Source organism: Barbatula barbatula, assembly GCF_947034865.1.
Source record: "Barbatula barbatula genome assembly, chromosome: 21".
Lineage (NCBI taxonomy): Eukaryota > Metazoa > Chordata > Actinopteri > Cypriniformes > Nemacheilidae > Barbatula > Barbatula barbatula.
The window spans coordinates 5,802,836-5,827,752 of NC_136784.1; the positions used below are offsets into that span (position 1 = coordinate 5,802,836).

The 24,917-nt window shown below is 38.3% G+C and overlaps 2 protein-coding genes across 7 annotated transcripts; both read left to right on the forward strand.

Annotated features, from left to right (window-relative positions):
- Positions 1-179: 179 nt before the first annotated feature.
- tbc1d5 (TBC1 domain family, member 5) lies at positions 180-15,504 on the forward strand. The gene is made up of 23 exons (XM_079485276.1): positions 180-323; positions 5,019-5,074; positions 5,485-5,584; positions 5,731-5,776; positions 5,863-5,971; positions 6,187-6,276; positions 6,356-6,430; positions 6,531-6,598; positions 7,124-7,226; positions 7,571-7,659; positions 8,781-8,831; positions 8,926-8,995; positions 9,381-9,553; positions 9,665-9,807; positions 10,560-10,666; positions 12,060-12,145; positions 12,273-12,553; positions 12,702-12,764; positions 12,992-13,203; positions 13,314-13,410; positions 13,497-13,576; positions 13,685-13,960; positions 14,096-15,504. Exons 3-23 carry the CDS (start codon positions 5,488-5,490, stop codon positions 14,333-14,335), a joined length of 2,556 nt encoding a protein of 851 aa, XP_079341402.1. The 5' UTR covers positions 180-323; positions 5,019-5,074; positions 5,485-5,487; the 3' UTR covers positions 14,336-15,504.
- A 96-nt stretch (positions 15,505-15,600) lies between these two features.
- Positions 15,601-19,980, forward strand: dazl (deleted in azoospermia-like). Of its 6 annotated transcripts, none has more exons than XM_079485282.1 (10): positions 15,601-15,815; positions 16,362-16,475; positions 16,793-16,884; positions 17,068-17,119; positions 17,417-17,483; positions 17,583-17,713; positions 17,806-17,886; positions 17,998-18,048; positions 18,418-18,494; positions 18,632-19,943. In XM_079485282.1, the coding sequence occupies exons 1-9, from the start codon at positions 15,801-15,803 to the stop codon at positions 18,460-18,462; spliced, it is 648 nt and encodes a 215-aa protein (XP_079341408.1). In that variant the 5' UTR covers positions 15,601-15,800; the 3' UTR covers positions 18,463-18,494; positions 18,632-19,943. The 6 variants fall into 6 exon arrangements, with proteins under 6 accessions (XP_079341408.1, XP_079341405.1, XP_079341406.1 ...); XM_079485279.1 differs by having other exon boundaries at positions 15,688-15,815; positions 17,998-18,073; positions 18,632-19,931; XM_079485280.1 differs by having other exon boundaries at positions 15,693-15,815; positions 17,982-18,048; positions 18,632-19,931.
- Positions 19,981-24,917: the final 4,937 nt, after the last annotated feature.

A 24,917-nucleotide genomic window follows, 5' to 3' on the forward strand; every position in this document is an offset into this window, starting at 1 on the left:
GTCAAACATCAATACAGGAATTCAATGACACCGTCAATAATGACTATTTCGTGGTCATTCCACAGCACATCATTATATTTTAGAGCTATAATAGCACATCCATCACTGCCGCTCAAGTAATAAACACGTTTTTTTGTGTGTTTTATCGCATTTAAACACTAAACCTCATCACCCGCAGCGACGCTTCAAGTCTCGCGCTGGCTGGCAATTCAGAGTCACGTGTTTGATCAGCTGTTGTGCGGCACTTCCGCCTGGACTCGCGCGAGCGTGTTTACATGCAGACTGCAGGGACAGTATGGTCAGACCCGCGTGAAGCTTTGCAGGTAAAATATATATGTCCCTTTATCCCTGAAACTGCGATATGCGATTGTCGACGTGCCCGTCAAACCTGAATGCAGAGATGTCAAGTGTGTGAAATGTTGTGCAATGTTATCGGAAGCGTTGAGCTTGCCTAGCCCGTAAGGCCTTTGCTGTCCATCAATAAGCCTTTATTGAATACTTTCTGTTATATTTACTTATAAAGAGCACAGCTATGTGTCGGGAAGTTGCATTCAAAATAATTATAATAAGTGATTGTAACGTTTACTTTGAAATTCGTCGTAGATTCAATGGTAATGAGTTTCAGTTTCTGATTGATAACTTGAATGCCTGTATGATGTACTATTACCTTTGTGTTTATTTATTTATTGGAGCTTGGCATGTGTCCATCATTTTGATGAAATATTCCAGTTCTCTTTTGGGGAAGTGTCAATACAGTAGTCATTTCCCTATACTCTGTGTTAATGTTTTAAAACAACATTGTTCACTTTAAACTAAAAGCAGGCAGGCTTAGAGATGAAATGTGCAAATATGAATATTGTGACGTGGTTTAGAAAAATATAGTATCGTTATGTGATATATTATCTCTAATCCTTTAATGATTTTGGTAACGTTTTCTAAGCAACATTATGGTCTGCTTGTGAAGAAGAACAGCATTTTTGTAGAAATATATGATTTGGGTGTGGACCTGAGCGCACAAAGGATAAAGAACATAGCTTGATCTACCATCACAAGACCAGGCACCAGCACACATTCATACTCGCGCACACAGGCATGGACTCTAATTTATGCTCAAGAAAAATGGTATTGTATTGAGTTTAAGAGATCTGTCTTGTGTCCATGCAGTTGTATTTAAGACCTACATAAATGAAAGCAACTTTGGTTTTTTTACAGAAAGATCTCATCTGGCGTGATGGACATATTGTGTTAATATTTAAATGTTTTCAGTAGTGAAAATGGCTGAAGAGGAGGATGTGTGTTTGCATGTATCTAACAGAACATCTTTTACTGTATTTTCAGACATGTGCACTTGTTTTAGTTTTTTTTCTTCTTGTATATTGTAAGGCAATTTGCTGCTGTAATGAGCTGTGTTTACATAACGTGGATAGAATAGGATGGATCTGATAGAATTTCAGGGAGTCATGTGATTGGTGCAGAAGTCCTGATCTCTAATTGGCTGATGAAGTGTAGTCATGTGAGTGTGTTTAAACAGGTTTAGGCCTGGCTTGCTTCTGTAAGTCTTTTCCAATGCTGCACCCACAAACGCTTCAATGTAATGTAGTTTCTCTGTTGCGTTCTGTCTTATGAAACTACTCGTGTGTCTATTAGAAGATTGCCCGGCCCTTATCGCAATTTACAAAACTTGCATGTTGTAGAACAACGCTTCTTGTTGTTCACTTGTTGTTGATCTTATTACATTTTGTTTACTAATAACTTTGTCGTTTAATGTTTTTCCCACGTTTTTGCAGTTTTGAAATTTTTTTCAGGAAGCTGTGTTGCCTTTTTTAACTTTGGTGCAGGTTTCTGTTTCAAAGGTTTTCACAGTTCCTCATTTATTTAGGTGTTCATCCTGTATGCTTTAATTGAAAGGGTAAATGTTACGTTAATATCTTTGTATCGTGTGAAAAAAATGTTATGATCAATGGCAGAATTTAAACATAATGTCCACAGTTACACTTTATCTTATGAGCAAGAGGGTTGTTATTTTAAATATCAGTGTTCTTAAAACATACATGGCAACCCTACTTAACATTGGCCCTTCTTGACCTTTGAGTGTGTCTACCTTAGAATGACCTTTTACAACTTAAAATATTATTCTTGTAAATTGGTATGTCCTGCATATGCACTATTGCAATTTTGATGCGGCGGCAAATATTTAATGCTTGCTGTGCCAGTAAAATCAAATATGCATGTTTTTAATTTTAGGAGTGATTTAATCGGTGTTACTTTTAGCAACATACACACAATTCAGTAGTAAAAACATATGAAGCAATAGTTCAAGTAGTTCATGTATACCACATATTTATATTCAGTACACACATAAGTCTCACTTCTTTTCTAGCAAATTCTAGAGAGACATTAATGTTGTTCCTGTATTTACTTGCTTTGCTTAATCTCTCAATTTACACTAATAGCTTCGGACTCGGTTCCTTTGTTTCTCTGAAGGGGACAACGCAGGTCAAGCATAATTATATTGTTATTTTAAGCATATTTAATTATTATTCATATGTCTGACTTAGTTATTCATAGCTGTCCCTGAGGAATTATAGTAATTTCTTTCACTGTAATTGACTGTAAATGAGACTATCCCTACGTGTAATACGTGGTAATAAAACACATTTAACATTTCATTCCATTTTCCATTTCCAGACACTTTAGTGATTGGACTGGTTCCCACTTCTAGTTTATTTAGTTTGTTTGCTTTGTTGTGCCACCACACCACATGGGCAATCTCCAGGCATTATTTCTTAACAAATCTGCTAATAAACCACCGTCATATAAAATGCATGAGCCTCATGTGCTGTGTGTTGGCGTACTAAGATATTAGATCAGTGTTTATTAGTTTATCTGCATAATTCATAAAGGACGTTTGCTGGAGGTTATGAATGTCCACAACCGCATGCAGCCTGATTCAAAAGAACAGAATGGATTTAGGTTTGAAAATATAACATGAATGCAGACAAGACAGGCAGGGTTGCAGTTGGGGTATTTTGGGATTGAAATGGCTTAGAATCACCTCCAAACAGTGCTTGGCACTGCCATTGCATATACTCACAAGCTGTCAGTGCTGTGGAACAAGGGTCCCTTATATCAAACATCTCCAATGAGAACGCATTGTTTGGGTTAAAAGTCTGCATTTTATACATACAGAATGTACATAAACATGTAAAGTAAAATGTAAAATTGTTAATGGTTTGTAAATAAGTAATTTGAATCATGTTTTTAAATTCTTTTGTTAAAAATATTGTTATACCATCCTAATAATCATGAATCCAGTATCATGCTTAAAGTAAATTTTAAAATGTCCTAAAGATTACATTCCTTGCACTGTGTAATGTTGCCGTCTGTGAGTGTATCAGACTGCCACGTTGTAAAGCCGAAAGTGACAAATAACAAAGTAATTGGCTTCGGATTTGCGTCACTCCGTGTAATGCCCTACAAAAATGCGTCATCTCTGAGGAACTAGATTTGCAACACTGCATGCGATAGACCAATCACAGCAAAGTAGACCATCTGACCATCAGATCAGAGTAGACTGACAGAAAGGAGGGGATTTGATGATGAACTAATAATTTGAGAGTCAGTCAAGAAGTAAGGTAATAATAACTGACTATTATTAGAAAATTAAAGTGTGTAAAAGTGTTTTTACACAGCGTATGTACGTAAACTCGTTGTTGGACACTCCATTATCCAAAGTAGGACCTTAAAAATACAAATTATTTACCTTTTAATAATTATTGTAGCTCAAACAGAGTAGAAGATGGAGTTGCACCTGCAAGGTCATGGGTTCAATCCTGAGAAATGCATGAACTGATCAAATGTATTTGTTGAATGCAATAAAGGTCGATTTGGATGAAAGCGTCTGCCAAATGCATAAAAATATAATGCCGAGGTAATGGTCCATAATGCACCCGGCTGAGCTGATGGTAAATTCATGTCATAGCACCAGCCACCCACATGCTTTAATTAAATCTAAAGAACTGTGTTGCTGGCACGCTTCATTAAATGTAATGTTTCCTTTGTGAATGTAGAAACAATCTCCTAACTGGCCTCTTGCCTTATATATTGATACATACATTTCTGCTCCTGAATTAGCAAGTAAACTTCGATACTATTGTAAACCGATCTTAACTAAAATCGTATACAATGTGATGTTTAATCCAGACAAATGGAAAGCGTTCAGAACAGTGTGTTAACCAGATGCAATGTGACAAAGCGGCATGTGATAAGCTCTGTTCCGTGCAAGCTGAGTCTCTATCCTAACCAACCGTGACGAATGCTGCTGCACAAAACATGTCATGTCGCACCTGTTTGGGGCTAAACGTGCTTTCCCTACAAAAAATAAAGAGCAGAGAATTGAATTCTGGAAAGAACTGTTAGTGAACAGTTAACATCACCGTTTTCTCATAGGGATTTCTCTTAAAGGTACAGTTCGCACAAAAATTTAATTGTTGTCATCATTTACTCACCCTCTCAAGTTTTTTTGGAAGAATGCTTGTAAACACTTCTTGGCCACTATTGACAACCATAGTAGTATCTTTCTTTGTCATCATAACGAAGAAATGTATACAGATTTGGAACAACACGAGTGTGAGTTAATGACATTTTTGGTCATTTATAATAAATGGTAAGTGTTCCTTTAAGATGAATTGACAGGAGCTGTACAGCTGTGGAACAAAAATAATAGACCACTTCAAGTTTTTCAGAATTTACTATTTGTAGGTAGAATACATGTTTAAGTAAAAGTATGTTTTTAGTTAAAAAATGTTGTTTCATTCTCTGAACTAGCGACAACAAATTCCAAATGAATTTTATTTGCAGAAAATTGAAACATGACAATCCTGTCAAAATAGCAAAAAATATCTTGGAAACTGGGAAAAAAGCACATTATTGATGTTTTTATAGATAGAATAAGCTTGTGTTTTACTAATTTCATTCATTTAATTATTCATTTGTTGTCGTCTGATTTTTGTTGTCAGATTAATAGTTAGTGGACTGTGGTCTCCAGGCCTATGAGAGCTAACCGATTCTAACAGTGAGTATCAATATACTGTAGTTCTACCTCCAAAACCAAAACACGGATGTCATATTCTCATTCCCATGTTTAACAAAGAGCACTTTTCCACCATCGTGCCAAATCGTTCTAGTTGCTTAAGCTCTCAACTCCGTGCCGATCCATGCCAGCCGGCACATAAATGGTTTAATTTTCCACCGCAGGGCTGATAACACAATGTTTTAGAATGTAAACACAAAGGCGGCATGCGCTCCCTTGGTAACACAAGAGAACCGTTTGTAATCGTGCCGCGTCGAACCAGGCTCACGTAGAAACATTACTGTAATCGTTTCAGACTGTGCTTAGAGCGGTTCAGTGTGATGGTGGAAAAGCGCTCTTAAGTATGTGCGAGTTGAAATCCCTCGTGTATGTACTTCCTTCTCCTTTCTCAGGACATGCAGCACCCAAATTTCGAAACGCGACACCCGCTGCAGTCGGACGAGCAAGAGACGGGTTACGACCCCCTAGAGAACTACAACAAGAACAGAGATCGTAAGACACACAGTATATTTAACGTACTTGTGTAGGGCCTCATCCCACAATTCACTTTTTTATAGTAGTTTATATCTTAATTATCATTATTTTTATTGATTTTATGCATCTGTAAATTCATAATGTCTTTCTTTATGTAATTTCAGAAGAGTCGCAGGACTCTGCTGCTGAGTCTACGTTTCAGTCATACAGGTTACTCAATTGATCAATCTTTCCAACGTGCTTCATTTAATACATTTGCGCTTTTTTTAACCTGTTTTTTCTCTCATTTATTACAGTAAGGAGTGTGATGACCTGTTTCAGAATAGTAACTACCTGGCAAGGATCCGACAAGCAGGTATTAACGGATGGTTACGGAGCAGCCGGTTTCGCAGCGTGTGCTGGAAGGTAATGGGTTCCTGTCACAAACTCACACCATTGGTTGAGCCAGTAGTTCACATGTTAGACCACCCAAACAAACAGCAATGTTTAATATGTCACAGTGTTTGTCAATAGCTTACTAACCAGGATGGAAATTTTGAAACGCCAAGGAATGTACACACTTCCCTTTCTGAGAATGTATACAGTATGTAGGTTATAAGGCTTGGTTATGTGGATTTCAGCTTTATCTGGATGTACTACCAGAAGATAAGAGTCAATGGATCAGGCGAACCAAGGAGCTCAGAGCACAGTATGAGAAGATCAAGGAGACGGTATGTGTGTACGTATGTGTCCATTCTTTGGTGTTTATTTGGTGGGGTTTGAGACTCAGTCGTGACTGTTTGTCTACAGCACATTACAAACCCTCGCAAAGCTGCTGGACAACAGGACCTGGTGGTGAACAACCCACTGTCACAGGATGAGGGGGTGAGAGAACATCCAATAACAATCCAGTTTCAACCTGTTGGAACAATTTGGATCTTCAATACTCTGTTTTCTTCTATGTCTCTCTCTCTCTTTCTCTCAGAGTTTATGGAATAAGTTCTTTCAGGATAAGGAGCTCAGAGGGATGATCAAACAGGATGTGTTACGAACGTAAGAGTGAGACCAACACACATACAATTTGGACAACATCTGCTCGTACTTTAATGTTACTCTTACTCTTAAACGAAGAAAAGACTGGAAATACAATACGTTTTATTTGAAGAGACTGTGATTTCTGATTATGGCCCGCCGACTTCAAAGCTTAGACCAACTGTCAAGAATCTTGGCGTGCCTTTTAATAATAGTCGGAAATTTCATAAACAAATTGACAGCGTGGTTAGAGCAAGGTTTTTTCGCCAAGATCAAACAATGTTTGAATCAATCTGACCTTGAGAAAGCTATTCATGCTATTCATGCTATTATTATTAGCTCAAGAATAGATTATTGTAATGCATTGTATGTTTGTGTCTGTTTTGTCTTTATTGTTTATTTAGCTCTTTGAAAGCACTTTGTCACCTTGAGTGTTGTAAAGGGCTTTATAAATAAACGTTGATTGATTGTTTATACTTTAATGTCTGTATTTATGAAAATAATAGTATGCTATGAAATAATATATAGAAACTTGACTGTATGCAGGTTTCCAGAGATGCTGTACTTTCAGGAAGATGATGTCAGGACGAAGTTGACTGACATTCTTTTCTGCTATGCACGAGAGAATGAGCAGCTTCTGTATAAACAGGTTGGTATCCATTTACATTTTGTGATGTATCTCTTAAAGGAATAGTTCGACCAAAAATTGTAATACTGTGGTATTGCTGTATAAATGTCTTTGTTCTGTTGAACACAAAAGAAGATCATTTGAGGAATGTGGGAAACAACACCATTCTGGGGCAGTTCTGTTTCATAACAAACGGTCTTCCAAATATGTTTTTTTTGTGTTCAGCAGAACAAAGAAATGAATACAGATTTGAAATAACCTGAGGGTGAGGAAAAGATTTTTCATTTTTGGATGAACATTTTTATTTTATCCTAAGTGCACATCTCTGTCTTACTCACACTCTCTCTCTCTCACTCTCTCTGCAGGGCATGCATGAGTTACTGGCTCCTATAGTGTTTGTTCTTCACTGTGATCACCAGGCGTTTCAGCATGCCAATGAGACGGCCAATCCCAGGTCTGACCTAATTGCCCCAAACATGACACATCTCTTTGCTTTCACACTGTCTTTTAAAGGTTTTTGGGCTCCTTTAACTAACTAAAGTTCTTAAAAATGGCGGACCTTCCCTGGTGATGTCAGTTTGACGGCTTGGTTTGGTCCAATCTATTGGCAGTGGATTAAAACAAGCTACGCACTTCGTCTGTTTTTTTCATTTGATCTGTTTCTCCCAGAATTGTTACAATACTGAAAAGGCTGGGTATCGATTCTGATGTTCTCATTCGATTCCGATTCACAAGCCCTTGATTTGATTCTCGATTCGAGTCAATGATTATATATTTAATACAAATGATAGATATTTCTAAATAAAGGTCAGTAGTATTACATTATAATGGTGAATTAAGAAACGAAAGGAAGAGTCATGAACCTGTATATTAAACTTTAAACACACTTGGCTATATTGAAACAGAAAATTGAAAAAGAAATCACAAAATTGGCTGTAAAGAGGGGCTAATATTACAAAAACAAATCTTGGAAAAACCAATGTTACTCATACTGATCTGAATCAATGTAACTTCCTCGGGGGTGGTTTTTAAACAATCTTTTTCTCCAACGTCTCTCTGCTAGAATGTATCGCCATTAGATATATATGAGTATCTCCGCTAAAGTCACTTTGAACCACGGGTCCTAACTTTCTCTGATGGAAAGTCTTTATAATATTAACACAGGTCCTAGCTCCTGCCTGACTTTGATCTGTCTTTTTATACTTCAAATTCACAGACCTTTTATTTTATGTAAAAAATAAGACATCGCTCTTTCTACAGTCTTTCTGATGCCTGCATGATCTTATCCCAGCGTCAATATGAGAAGACACGCTGACATATTTTTGTACTGTCGTGGCCACCGTCGAGTTTGGAGAGATTCCTTGTAAATCTATAATACACACTAGTGGCCACTTTAAATCAAAAATTGCGCCTTTAAGCAAAAATAAATGATATGCTCCCTGTTGTAACATCCACCAGTTGTAAACATTAAAGTGACATGTAGTGGATAGTTGCAGCAATTAGTGTATTTACATCTTTGTTTGTGTCAACTACAGCCTATGACTTAATTGTGTCTTGTTATATAAACTTTTACAGTGAAGAGATAAGAGTCATTCTGGATCCTGAATTCCACGAACATGATGCCTAGTAAGTAGAAGATAGATAATGTCACATTGGATGTCCTTCAGTTAATTGTCAATTTATTCAACAACCTTCACTCAATTTTTCCTGTTCTCCACAGTGCCATGTTTTCTCATCTAATGGAGACAGCAGAGCCCTGGTTTAGTAGTTTTGAGCGGGAGGTCAGAAAGGTAGCAGTGCTAATATTTTGTTGTAATGTTTCCTGAATATCTGAAGTCATTGACTTAAAGGGATAGTAATAAAAAACAAATTCTGTCATCATTTACTCACCATCTTGTCATTTCAAACCTGTATGACTTTCTTTTTGTGTGCGTAACACAAAGGATGATATTTGGAATAAAATTGGTTACTGAAAAGTGCCGGCACCCATTGACTTCAATTGTATGTACACAAAACCGGTTAATAACATTCTTCAAAATATCTTCTTTTGTGTTCTGTGGAGAAACGAAAGTCATACAGCTTTGAAATGATGTGGTGGAATTTTCATTTCGGAGTGTACTATCCCTTTAAAAATAATGCCATATATTAAACATACATCTTGTTTAAACATTTCAGGGCAAAGAGGAGATGTTAACCAGCATCCCCTTTGCAAGACCACAAGACACTGGCCCGTCTGTAGCTATAGTGACCAAAGTAAACCGAATTCAGGACCAGCTTGTAAAGAAACATGACATTGAACTGTGCATGCACCTGAACAGATTAGAGATAGCCCCCCAGATCTACGGCATGTGAGTGTGCTTGTGCACGAGTTGTGCACAGATGTTTTAAATCGTGTAGATACATTGAATTTTTGTTACAGCATTTATAAATGGTGTATTTGTGTCTGTGTGTTTGGGCAGTCGCTGGGTTCGACTGCTGTTTGGTCGGGAGTTTTCTCTGCAGGATCTGTTGGTGGTGTGGGATGCTCTTTTTGCAGACAGCATCACATTGGACCTGGTGGATTATGTGTTTGTTGCAATGCTTCTGTACATCCGAGATGCATGTGAGTTTATATTTTGTAGGTTTGTGTCTTTAAAATGACTAAAAGTGTGTTCTCTGGGAAATGAACGCAGGACTTTTGTGTTGCTAGCTCCCAAAATGAACAATTCTATTATTTACCCCCATGGCGTTCAAAACCTGTATATGATTCTTTCTTCTTTGAAACACAAAGATATTTCAAGAAATGTTTCAGTGGTTTTGTGTCCATACAATGGGATTCAATAGGGTCCAGGGTTTGTTTATCAATGTTCTTCAAAATATATTTTGTGTTCTGTAGAAGGTCATACAGTGAGTAAATGATGAAAAAGAAAATAATTTTTAAGCTACCCAGGAACATCTGTGTTTCATTCCAAAAACAAACTCATAGAATGTAAGATAATCCTCAGAAGACTCATGAGGCCCAAATAATACGATTAGCACGACTTTGTATGTTCTGGCTAGAATACTCTGGGTCTCACTGAAACTATTTTATTGTATGAGCATAGAGGTGTCACTGTATGCTGGCGACTTATGACTTTTCTTTGAGTTTATGTAAACCATAAATACTTATCTGTCCATTCATATAACATCAAGCGTGACCAGAAAAATGACATGCAGAGGAGCTAGTTTATGCCAGCTAGCACAGTGTTCCATCCATCACATGAAGAAGACACAGAGCAAACAGCACAGAAGATCTCTAGAGGACATTATCAGTTTATTTTCTTGTATATGTCAATGTGCCATAACCGTGTGATTTCTGTCTTATTCATGTTATAGTGATCGCTAGTAACTTCCAGACATGTCTCGGACTTCTGATGCACTATCCTCCTATTGGAGACATCCACTCCCTGCTGCTGAAAGCACTTTTCCTTCGAGATCCTAAGGTACCGTTACATCACTGCTCTTTTATATATATGTATAGTGCTGAAACTATTACGCGCAAGGAATCAGATGCATTATGTTTTATTTATAATGTTATGACATGTGGTTGAACAAAAAAGTCATATAATAAATTATAAAGGCGTTCCCCAAAGAGAGAACAAATAAAGGATGACAGGATTCTTATTTTTATGTGAACTATCACTTTAAGACAGAATGGTCTTAAAACCATTCTGGTTTATTAGTCGATAATCGATTAATCACACATGACATTAATGTTTTTAAATATACTTCTACATTTTAATAATTTCACATTTAATCCCCAAATGAATGTAGAAACAACAGATTTCTTTAACAACATAATTTTTAAATGAAAGGCAACATTCTGATATTAGTACTGCAAATTATGTCTCTATGAAATTGAGTATATTGACTATAGCCATTTAACATTGAAGTACAATATAACTGAGCACTATCATCTCTAATAGGTAGGAAGTATACAAAAGTTGAATAAAGTACTCAAACACTTTAATGCTGAATTCTAAATTAAATACTTTTCTTTTATTCTTTGAATCCGGCCCCTTTCCCAGTTTCACAACTCTTTGGATACATTTTGGATTTTATGTTACACGTTGAAATCTGTAAAATCCAAAAATGCGAAACAAATGTGCTTTCTGGTATAATCTTGTGTGGTTTTGTTCATTCAAGCATGAAAGAGAACTTAATACTTACAGTTGGCGCTGTCTGACAGAGTTTCACTGAAGCAGCCTTTGACTGTATACACCAGCTAGATGCTGTCTATCTATACTGAACGCGTCAAAACAACTGTTTCAAAACACTGTTTCGCGCTTAAATGGTTTAAAGGCCTTTACATGAATAAGAGTGTGATTATATAATGTATAGACAAAGGATGACAAAATAAACAGATGCTGCGTTAATTGCGGTAAATATTTTAATCAAAAAACAATTATCGTATGCGTTAACACGTTAATGTTGACCACCCTAATAAAAATCTTATATAATGAAGAGTTACTCCTGAACGTCGATGTATTATTGTATGGCCGGACGGCCATACGCGTTATGAGCCTTTTGGATAGATAACTAATAAAAACAAGAGGTATTGAGCAGTATAGTGTTTCGATATGGGCTGAGCAACTGCTTCTTTTTCTTTAATAACTACCTAATATGAGCCATTAATATCCAGTAATATCATATTATGGTAATATGATAATTATATCAAGACACGTAAAGAAATATAAAGTTAAGCACTACTTATTTTGCTCTACGCAACTCCTTTTATTCAGAGCAAAGGATTATGAAAAAACTTAAAAGTGTGACCATATAACTGATCCCAAAGCTGCTGTTACGCATCATTTTTGTCTTTTTGTCTAACCACAGAATAATCCTCGGCCAGTAAACTATCAGTTCCAACAAAACCTTGACTACTATAAAACAAGAGGGGCTGACCTTGTCAACAAGACTCGGTATGCTTTCCTTTTGTGCTCTTTTGATCTTTTTTCATAACGTTCCCTTTTTAAAGACCAAATTTTTCAAATTCAGCTACATTATTATGGCTAGGAAAGAGTCTGTATCTATTTTCTATTTGTCCAGGGCCAACACGAAAGCGGCACCTCTCAACATTAATAAAGTGTCCAGTTCTCTTCTCAATTTTGGTCGAAAGCTCATCGCACCAATTGGAGGCGCCTCTGGCGGTATCTCGCCAATCAACAGTGAGGTGGTATCGGCTCAAGGTCCGGAACCACGCCCATTGATCGAGCCTCCTTCCACCACCGCCCCCTCAAACACGCAGATAAGATCACAGTCAATCCCACAAACGCAGCATCAGCACCGACTTCTGAAGTCAGAAAGCATGCCGGTGCACCTTAGCAAAGGTGAACACTTGTATACACACACATTTCACGTCACAAAATAATGTTAATTTTACTCATACACCTCTGAAGAGGATATTTTATGAAATGACATACGTCAACATTTCTACATGCGTGTCATAAGCTTTTGGAATATATTGTTGTCTTTCAGATGTAAATTCTTGTGGAGCCTCTCAGATATCTCTCCCAGCCCAGATTCATTCGGATACCCCAGGTAACTGCTGCCATGACAACAACATCAGTACTGGAGTGTGCGGTGATGCTTGAGCCAAGTCAACTGTGTAAACATGCATGTGAATCTGTTGAGTTCTTTTGTGCCACCAGGGGGCAGAAAGGAAGCAGATTTTGTAACATCTATTCAATAAACTATTTCCAGGCTTTGAATAAGTTCTCATCCCCTTTTATATTACAGACACTAACTTTTTTATGTATACCCTATAGGACACATCTTTAGGACAGTTAGCTCCTCCCCTAGCAGTGAAAGCCTGTCTTGTGGGCGGGACCATGCAATGTCTTCCCCTCCTCTTCCTGTGTCGAGAGGGGGACAAGACTCTAGCACATCATCCCCGCCCTCTTCCGCAACGAGGAAAGACTCTTTCTTTAACATTAGTCGTTCACGGTCCCACAGTAAAACCATCAACAAGAAAGACACGGTAGGCAAAACATTTATTCAGAGACTTTATTATCTTCTGTCATGTTTAGGATAATATTTGAAAACTCTGTGTTGGGTGCTACATGGATGTGTTTTTGTATTTTGGCACAGGAGGAGCTTGAAGCGCAAGTGTCGTTTTTGCAAGGTCAGATTAATGATCTAGAGGCCATGAGTAAATACTGCGCCAAGATGATGAACATGCACATCGGTGAGTCACAGAGCCAGTCAGCTGTCACAATCATAAAATCATTGCTGATAAACACTGAACGGTTATGCTTTGTGATTAATGGACAGGCAAAATTCAAGATGTGATACTGCAGGAACATCTGGAGAAGGAAGATGAAGTTCTGGTGTCACTTGCTGGACTCAAACAGGTATGAATTGGGTCCGAATAAATTTGCCTTGTTTAACTGTAACTTTGCGACTGTAAATTCAATTTTAAGGCTTCAAGTCTAAATCGAGATCTTTGCTTTTGACTTCAGATTAAGGACATCCTAAAGGGGTCTCTCAGATTCAACCAAAGCCAGCTGGAGTCGGAGGAAAATGAGGAGATCACTATTGCAGACGATCACTACTGTTCTTCTCAGTTTACCACACTAAGAGACCAGTGTTATCCAGACAGCTTGTCCACAAACACAGATGATTCTCCCCGCAGACAACTGAAGGCTCCACAGCAGACCACCCAGCAAGGAGAAACAGCAGCGGAGAAAGAGGAGGTGTTAAAGGATGAGAGTGTTCCTAAGAGACCAGAGTCACAGGTAAGAGACAATTAGACAAAGCATCTGTCATGTGATTTAAAATTCTGCTTTTTTACTTTGGGGTAAAATGTGTTCTTCACAAGTTCTTGTCTTGACTAAGAATTCAACCACAAAACACATTTTTCATTGTCTTAGGCCACTGAAGGGAGAAACTGGGACGACTACATCCTGGTCTCGCAGGATGGAGAGCCAGCCGAGAGTGAGGAGCAAAGCCTGGCCGCCCCAGCTCCGCTCTCTAAGCAAGTGCGGGGCCTAAAAAAGGCAGATTTTCAAGACCCTCTGATGGGAACCACATCTGGGTCTTCCAGTCCAGATGATGGGAGCACTCACAGCAAAGACTCTGACTTTACTATCGTAAATCCTACTGACCTTTGAACCCTAAACAAATAACTAAATATGACTTTACTTATCTTCAACACTTAAAACGATAGGGGGGAAGACTCTGCTGGATGTTTGCACATATGAACTCAGGCTGATCGCCTCATGTGCCCCAAACCCTGATACTTCATCCCTACACACCGTTTTATCAGTCTTGGACCTCTGGCTGTGTATTTATTTTCAAAGTACATTATAAATGAAACCTCTCCGGTCTTTGTTGCTAAGAAGCCCTTATTCTGTAGCCTGGTTCTTTTGTTCCATGTGGTTATCTAAAGCCATAAACAACCTCAGTTTAATTTGAGTTGCCATTGTATAGCTTTCCTCGAAATGCCCTACTTGCTGAAAGTTTTGGACTTTACCTTGGTTTTATGTAGTAACCTATATTTTGTTCTTCTAAATGGATATCCTGTGAAAACGTTTATTAACAGACACGCTCTGCCTCAGACAAAAGCTATATTCTCCCTCTATCTCTGTATTTTTCTGACTTTAGTGATAAGGACGAGACTCTGAAAAATGTTTAATCTCACAGGAGAGAGCACCCATATATATCATCAATGTGGACTAAACCTCTCCTTCTCTTCCTCGTTCACTCACTCATTGATCGATCATGAATCAGTGCCTGAATTCTTCATGTTTTTTAAGTCTGGATTTTAGTCCATTGTTCACAACATCATTTGTTATGTTTTTCATGCAATTTTTTTTAACCCCAATTATATGTGAAACTTTTATGTTCTGGTTTCTTTGACATCGATAGTTTTTTTTTGTTCCCGTGTTGTTTTCCACATGACACGAGGGATGCTCTAATACTGAAATCCTATTATCTCTGGATGAATAAAAAGCAATTCTCCTGCCTAATCCAAATCGGCTCATGGTACATAGTCTTTAGATCTTTGTATATGTTATATATCTGCATTTTATTTATATTTCTATATATTCACTATATATACCTGGCTGCTTCTAAACTGCATTCAAACCCGTTTTTTAGACGCGACATCTAATGGTCAGTGATGGCTATTGCAGATCGTTTGTAATTCATGACTACGTCATCCGAAAGGTCATCAAATTCAAACTTTGAAGTTAACTAAACCCAAAAATTGTAATCAAACTAATAATATCTTGTGTTTCTTTTTTATTTGCAAAATAAATTAAATAACTTAATTGCTTCCAAAAAGTGTCCACACTTCAATGCAGGTCTTCAATTTTAAAGATTGCGTCAAGGTTGTAACTCCGCTATATTACGAGGAACAAAGTGAAACAATACCGAATTAAGAAAATGTAGAATTACACATTAAAATTATAAAACGTCTTAAGCGACAAGAATTTTAAGAAAACAAAAAATCCTCACTGGTGTTACATTTCTCCAATTAGGACCTAGTATGGGTGTGGCGCTAACGCAACTCCTGCTTGGAGCACATAGCGAGGCCACGATTTGCCCGATTCATTAACTTATTCAAGGGTTTTAATGCTTTTAACTATGGTAAGTGAAAAAAACTACAATATTGCGAAGTTATGTTTATCAGTACCAAGGCCGATTGTCTGTAATGTCGAGTTCTTTTCTGTACGCGAAGTCTTTGCGCGGCAAACTCGTCATCAAGTCAAATCGGAGCGTCGCCCATTAACGTTACTTTATATATCCATCAGGAGATCACAGATGTTCTTCCAATTAACTCATTGTTGACCAAATCCCCAGATTGCTTATTGAAGAAACATGTGAGGATTGTGTATGTGATGGACCCGTGTGTGATCGGACACATTGAAACGCGTTCATGTTAGCGTTTCTGGTGACATCGGGGGTTTAGGGTATTGTTAATGTAATCGTGGCCTAGTTTCGAATTGAAGATGCATCAGGGCGTTCAGTTACCCTTGTGTTTGATATGTGGCCTGTATTCACAGGTAACTTACACTGGTTAAACGTCTCGCCTTGTTTGCTAGTTTAACGTTGACTGATGAACGTTAAACGAAACACTTTTTTTTTGATCATTTCATCGCGATTTAGTTGTTAAAATTGTTTTAAAACACACAGGATATACAGAAACGACAGGGATTACAGTCATCTCTGAAGTTATCTAACGGTTATATTTTACCGGAAGGCAAGATGACGCCCAACACGCTGTTCGTCGGCGGGATTGACATGAAGGTAAAGCCATTTTCTTAGGAACACTAACCATGTTTTTTATCGATTCGTAGTAAAATAAGTATAGTGGTCATGTTTTCATTTGTCGTCGTATGGTTGCCAGTCGTACAACAAACTGAATGGTTAAACTGTGACTGTTTTTATTACAAATACCATAAACGTGTTGATTTTCATAGGGATTGATTATGAACCAAAGCCTGAGTTCTGTTTCTGTGCAGTTCAGTGAAATGTGAATGAATGTTTCAGGCTTGAAGTAAATGAGTTGTTTATCTATACTAAACCTGCTGTACACGCACCGTGTGCACCATATACACCATTAGGTCGATGAGAATGAGATCAGAGACTTCTTTGCCAAGTATGGGTCTGTGAAGGAAGTCAAAATAATCACTTATCGCGGAGGAATATGCAAAGGGTGAGTGATAATGCATAAAATTTACTTTAGTGTGCAACTTGTTTTCCTAAACACAATGTTAGGTAATAAGAATAAGGACAAACCATATCCTTCGTACATCCCACATTGTGATGTATAAAACGTCTCATTTAAGTTGTGAGAAATGTGGATGCCGCTTTCAAGAAAAATGTTTCTCCTTTACAGGTACGGTTTCGTTTATTTCAGTGAGGACGTCGACATCCAGACCATCGTTGACGTAAGATGGTCGCTTTGACCTGTTTAAATGACTTTTATGGGAAGGTTTGTGATTTCTGAGCAGACAGGATCGGAGAAGCGTCCACATGTTACACGAGAGTTAAATTCGCAACAGTTGCGATCGTGATACTACTACAAGTTAGCAAACATTTCTCACCTGTTTGATTTAAACATGTCAGTCTCTATACGTGCATTTTCTGGTGAGTATTGTACCTGAAATCCACAGGTGTCATGACCGCACGTGTTGAATTTAAGTTAATGGGCCTTTTTTAACATGCCATATTTGATTCCTTTCCAGCAACCGATCAGTTTTAAAGGGAAGAAACTTAAACTGGGGCCAGCCATCATGAAAGAGCGAAATTCCCGTAAGTAACCTAATGTCAATTTACTTTTGTCATTATTGCTGTACCATTTAAAACTAACCAAATTTTTGTTTGCGTTCAATTCTTCCTCGATTGTTTTAGGTTCTATGCAGTCTCCAATGATTGGTCCTTCACAGTGGGTAAGCCCCTCCCCATATGTCTACTGCAGCTGTTGCAACCCAAGCCTGGCCCCGCCCTCACCTGTCTTCAATGGAGGGAATCAATACATGCAGGTGACTTGTATTCATAGTGTTGTTTGTGGTCATATAAACCCGAATTCAACATTTTTTTTTCTGTCTCACACTTTATTTCTTGTTGTTTGTAGCCTTACCCTTATTCCAGCCTTCCAGGAGTTATGATCCCACAAGTGCCCATGAACTATGCACAGACCACATATGCCTACCAGGTAAATAAATGCATCGTCTCATGCCAAATTTTGTTTCGGCCTGACTTCTAGGCAAATATTGATTTTTGTTTTTGTTTTTAACCGTGCTCAACCAGTGTTGTTTTTATGCAGTATCCCCTGCCACAGTGGTGTGGAGAGCAGAGAACGAGGCTTGTCAATCAGGTCAGCGCTCCACCCCTTTTTCCCGGTTGGTAATCAGAGGTTTGAGCATTAGAGGGTGAACTGAATTGTTGTGGTTCTCTCTCAAACCTGCCATCCCTAGAGAATATGTAAAATAGCACATTTGCCCTTGCCTGGTAAATTGTTACATAGAATCTTCTTATTTTTGAGGACCTTTGTTATGTAAGAAGAATAATACCTGGCCAGTAGTTGTAATGTGTTGTGTGCATGTAAATATTTTAATTCCTGTATCTTGCTTTGCTAAGCCATTAGAGGGCAGTGCTGATTTACCATGTAAATTGCAAACACCGGTGTTTGTATTAACCAGTGTATAATTGCTGTTTAGGTGTTTATTTTTGTTTTTCATTGCAGAACTATGTGGATTGTGGAGTCCAAACTTTGCTAACCCTTCTGTAGCTTTTACCAGCTGCACAGACTCCTTTGTCATGGTACGTATTTGCCTGAGATGTGGTTTTCTGAACCAGTGCCAGTGAATGGGTGCCGGTTAACAACATTCTTCAAAATATCTGTACTCTGAAGTAGGCTGGTTATCACATTCATAGGAAACTCTAATTCCTTTCTTTAGGGAAGGACCCTGTAGAAGCAGAGAAGAACATCTTGCTGGAGACCAAGCAGGGAACATCCTCAAGATTTCTTCCGCTTTTGAACGCATTTCCGGAGAGGGTCGCTGTGATGTGAAGGTGTAGTTTTCACATCCGCGCTTATTTGCTTTTTCCGCCCATTTATTTGTATTGTGTGTTTTTCTTTCTTTGTCATGGCTAACAAACTTTAGAGACACTTTTAAGATCACAAATACATATTTATATTTTATTTATGTTTGCTTATTTTAACGTTTGATTCACTCTTGGTGATGCACTTGTATGCATTAAGGTAACTTGTTCAGAGGTTTTCATGCCGTGTTCAGTGTGTTTTTTTTATAAGTGTTCATTTATGTAGTCATTGAAGCAAGTGAGTGTTCACTGTTAAAATAGTTTAATTTGGGGGTTCTCACATTCAGGGCACGTTATGTTGATGCACGAGGGTATAGTGGCTTCTTTTTCCCCTTTTTATCCGTAAAAAAGTTTCATTCATGCGTCTGTTTATCACTGTACCAAGATAAATGTTTTGTTATTGCCAGTTGTCCTCCAAGTTAGTGCAGTTGAGAGGTGTAAATAAAATCATTGCATTAATTCACACCGTATGATACAATTTTATACTCGGCCCTGTAACAGACACAAACTTGTTTGTTAGTTTCAGAACAATAACGGACTTTTGATATCACCGTGAACACAGTCATGCTCCATTGTTCTATACTTTCAGCACTTTTTTTCACGTTCAGTTTTGTTATGGTTTTAAAAGATGTTTGCAAAGAGTTCTGTGTTTTTTTTGATGGAACACAAAGCACTGACATTTTATTATTAGTAGTTTTGTAACACTCTTTCTACTGGGGGGGTTAACTTAATAGATGGTAGCTGATTTATCATACATTATTTTAAGCATTTGCATTGTAATGTTTCCATTTTATTTCATGTTTCTCGTGGGAATTATGGGTTCTCCTGCGCCAAACTCTGAGAGCTTTTGCCAATCACTGTACTTCAGGTTTCCATTGTACATTAGTTAAATATTTGTAAGGTTGGCTTTGTAAGGTTTTGCTGTGCTTGTGTTAATAAAAAATAAATGTGTTTTGGCCTTGTTTGTGTCTCTTAAATGAGTGCGAGTTTTTCAGTTCTAGTTGTTTTATGGTTATCGTTATTAAATCTACGCAAAAGAAAAGTGATTTGTCTCTATGCTTATAACCTGTAGCTGTAAAGGTGTTTCATTCCTTGTTGTCACAAACAACTCCAGATGTAATTGTTTGTTATTAAATTAATAAACTTATTTCGTTGAAGAAAAGTATTTTTGCAATTTAGTTTACAGCTCAAACTTTCATTTTAGTCTGGAACTATCCTTAATCCTTATCTGTGAAACCGTGTATTATTGTACGAATTGTTTATAACGGTCGATCCATTATGTGCGTGTGCAAGACTATTTCTTGTAGCAAAATTAGCATAAATCTAACATAACATTTGAAAGGCGCATTTGTAATAGATGAATGTGCATTCTTCCACGAGGAATCTGTATTATATAAAATAAAAGACATAAAATGTCACTTTTCAAAAATAGTCAGCCCAATGCACAATACATATCATCACTCATGAAGACACTTCTTTAAAAACCCACTTTTTTCCTCTGCTTATTTTCGCCTGTTTCTTTCTCAACACCTGCATTGTAAATTCATATATTATAGAGATTAAAACAAATAAGCCAGTAATAAGTATTTTTCCCTGAGAAGTATAAGCACTGTTGCGTTGCTCCGTTTCAGACTAGACCAGTGTGCGACAGGAGGATTGTTCGGGAAACCGGTTTCAATGGTGTCTTGCCGTTCCAATTGAAGATGCACAAATGACACTCCAGCTTTAAACAAGGGACTACAGCAAAATCACATGGCAACAGAGGAGAGCAACATCTACTTTCAATCTGAGAGCGAGAGAAAGGGAGGAGAGGGGTAGTTCACGCGCACTCGCGCTGTATTGACTTGAGAGAGAGAGAACCGACGCTGCGCTCACTGTCTGCTCGCACCTGTCTACTGTTCACTTACCCCTCACACAGTGAGGAAACGAGGCTTAAGAAAAGAAACAGAAGAGCAACTAAAGGTGTTAAGTCTGAAAAGGCAAAAACAAATCGAGAGAGACGACGTCTCCGGTCCGCACATCCCCAAAGACCCGCAGGTACGTTCCCTCTACTAATATGTCTCCACGGTGTATGTCACTGTGATCTAATACACAGTATGCAAACTTTGCTCTGTAACGTTAGTCCCACATGCTTCTCTGTGTGCATGTTCTCGCGAGTTCATTGTAATGAATATATTAATCAATGCTTTCTGAGTATTGTACATTATGCAATATGATATCGCGTCACTGAAGTTTCGGTTCACTGTTAATGCAAAAACAATATCAGAGCTCGATGGATGCATAGAGAAGGGCATAAAGAATGTCACGCTTTCATCATTGTGCAAGGTAAAATATCAAAACTTTTATATTCATTACACCATACTTTCTCAGACTCTAAATTTATGGAAGATCACTAATGCACAGATTTTTTGTGCGCTTTTTATTAGAATATTTGTATTTTATTCATGTTTTGTTTTTATCATAAGCACTCATTTGCATTTGGCACACATTTTCGCCCAGAGCAACTTTAAAGGGATAGTTAACCTAAAAATGTAAAATGATGTCATCATTTACTCACCCTCATGTCACTTCAAACCTTTATGATTTGAAACTATGAACTATGGGGGATGGATGTTATGTGTATTTGGTGTGCTTTTTGGGTTCCTCTGGTGGTTCCTCTGAACTCGGAGCGCCCGCCCCTTGTCCGGGGAGAGGGCCCCGGATCCGGTGTGTGCCCGGACTCAAGTCGTTCCTCCCTGTAATGCCGGGTAAAAATAGGCCGATGGTGAGGAGTTGGGGTGGAGGAGGGATGCTGTGAAAATGTATGCGGGTAAGGCGTCTTGTCTATTTGTAGGGGTTTTCTCCCCGGCTAAAAGATGATTTGTGAGATTGGTTATAGGAAGCCAGCCGGATTAGTTATCTGCTTGTGAGATTGGTCATGGAAAGCCAGTCGGGTTAATTATCTGAATGGTGTGATTGGTCATAGCAAGCCAGCCAGGTAAGTTATCTGCACGTGCTCCTCCCGAACTTTGTTAATAAAACATCATTATGTGTGGTCCGGGGAACCAAACCCTTGGCAATCCTCTACCAGTTGAGCTATAATATAACCGGCGCCATTTAATTTGTCTAACCTGACAGCCTCACTGACTTACATTTTTGTGCAATGTCAAGAATTCCGCTTCACCCGTGACTGGAAGCAACAACATGGGGTCATATTGCGTATTCACATTTGATAGAGGCTGGAAATATGATTGCACAGGAAGATGACCTATGGTATTTTACACATGCACGAAAAGATATGAGTGACAGGCTAAGCAGTCAAACTCGGGAGAGAGAGAGATAGAGCGGGGTGAGAGATTGGAGCCAAGAGAAACGGAGTAAGAGATGATTACGAACCTGTGAAATGTGAGGCGAATGTGCTATCAGCAACTTTCATATTCCGCCATGCCAGGCTGCTCCTGCGATACTATATGGATTTCGAAACGCAAACTTTCTCTGAGGCATATACATATTCACACCTTGACTGTCGCGTCCTCACAAACCTCAATTTGCTGCCATGTGCATTCACCGCAACCATTTCAGACAACCGCATTCAAACAAAAACAGAATTTTCTGCATTTTCTCGTGGCTATGCGTGCTAAGCTGATGGGTTTAGATGATGTTTATGTACTGTTGTTTTTACATTGTAATCAAATGTACTTTCAAGAATATAATGATGTTTTACCTTAGTAGACGAAAAAATGTCATGGTATCATGTCCAAAACATTACACTTGTAGTTATTTGTTGATGTTGATACATCTATTTCTGATCTGTATGCGATGAAAAAACTTACAAAAATAGACATGCTATGTTATTTTTTAAGCATTATTGGATCAAATATAGACAGGGGTTATTCAACGCTTGGTTAGTTTTATACTGATAAACTATACAAGATTTGCCAGAGCAAGACATCAATAGAAAAAAATCAAGCTTTTCTTTATTATTGACAATTTCTCGTCTCCTTTGGTTACCCGAGTTCCCAACCACCACCTGCAGTCGGTGTGCTCTCTACTTATTATCCTTCCCTATCATCTTACCTAAATTTAGCTCTCCATCTTTCTATTTCCTTTTCTTCCGCTTCCCCTTCACGCTTATCACAGTGAGAGATTATTGTGCGTGAATATCTCTGTGTGTTTTCTGCTGAGAGCTGTGCAGGAAGTGTGAGAAATGTGTGGTATGTAGAGTAATAGAGTATATATGTGCTCTCAAGAGTGTCTATAAAACAAAAGAAAATGTTTTCTTCAAAAAAAAACATTAAAAGTTTATAGCTAAGACTTAATGGAGTTGCATGCATCATTTAAGTATCAATGTACAGATGTTTTCTCAAAAATTCTTTAGGAGGAATAAAAAAAATAAGCAATTGACATAACTGTTGACATGTACTGTCGGCAGCATAGCTGAGATTCTACGTTCTCTTTAAAAATGATCCTCATTTTGAAATCTCTAACTGCTAGTTAAATCAATATTTTCATGAAAGTTGTTGAAATCTATCTCTGAAGGTGACGTGGGATTACAAGTCTCTTCAGAGATAATGTTCTTTTTCTGCATTGATAGCTCTCCAAATGTTGTTTCAGTGACTGTGAGCGAACCAACGATCCGAGCTGTCGGTCTGTTGCTGGGCGTTTAGCCTCAGTAAGGATGTGACTGTCAGGCTTGTGAAGAAAACGGAGTGGAACCGGTTGCTTGACTACTAGCATTAACATCACTCACCACAGATGTGAACACACACAGCTCTGAGCCTCTCCGGTGAATTAGTCATTTATATTCCAGCCGTCATTTATGAAATCAAATATGATGACAAATCTATGCCGTTAAGGATTATCTTAGTATTTTTATCTAAGTATTAAAGGGATAGTTCACCCAAATATATTTTCCTCATGTTATTCCAAATCTATATCACTTACTTTCATCTGCAGAACACAAAAGAAGATATATAGAAGAACGCTGATAACCAAACATCACTGGACCCCATTGACTGCCATTGTGTGGACACCAAACAAGACCAAATATCTTCTTTTGTGTTTAAGAAAGAGTCATATACCTGTTTTGACTGACATGACTGTAAATAAACGATGACAAAATTGTAATTCTTGGCTAAACTATCTAAATTATCTTATTTGGAGCATATTACCAACCATCGTGACACCTGAGGTGGTCTTTAATTTTTTAAAAGAGAGAACTATTTTGTTTGTGTGGATGGATTTGTATCAGGAGTAATTATAAGTGTTTCAAAGGGCTAAGGGGGTTCAAAATCGAGAGATCCGTAAGCTGTTCCTGTTTGTGTATGCAGAGATGCTCTCTCAGGTATAAGAGCAACATCCGGTACTCGTTTTTATCGTCTGATGTTCTACTTTCCTCTGTGGGAGAGTTATAAATGTGTTTGCGTGTAGTTTACTGAAGTGAGAAAGACCAAGACCATGGCATTACCATCACTGTACATTTTACTTTCAAACTGTCCTGTTTCTTATTTTTAGTTCCTTTAAAATATGGCCTGATCCATAACACCAGCCATCCATCCCTCCCCATCCTTGAGTCATTCTCCATCATGTCATCATTGCGGAGTTAATGCTTGTTGTCACAGTGACTGGGCTTGTCCTGTTCCTCTCGGTTTCACCTGTTCTGGCTCATCAAACGTTAACACGGCAGTGGTGGCAGCTAACCACCCGTACCCGATGGTGTGTGTTAGCTCCGGCCGCAGGGGCTCCGCTGTCACATCACGTTTGCCCGCATTAGATGTGATGCTTATTAGCATTGGCCGCACGTTAATTCATCGGACCCTGGTTCCGCTGTTTGATTGGCTGTGTGGTCTTATCTGATCGCAGCTTCTCGTAACCAAGGAGACGGTGCTTGTGCGCTCGGAAAGGGGCGTGACGTGGAATGACGCGTCAATGTGTTTGTGTTGAAGGTTGATGCTTGAAGGTTGATTAACTTTCCATTTAGCCTTTATGTTTCGTTTCTGTGTGACAAATGCATGTGAATGTTTGCGCTTGTGTTTCAGGAGATGCCCGCATGCCCTTCCTTCTGTCTCGCACTTGCTCGGTTTCTATTTCAATGTCAATCAAACTTAATTAGCATGACAATTAGGGACTTCTGCCAAGGCAATCAGTTATATCAATAATGCG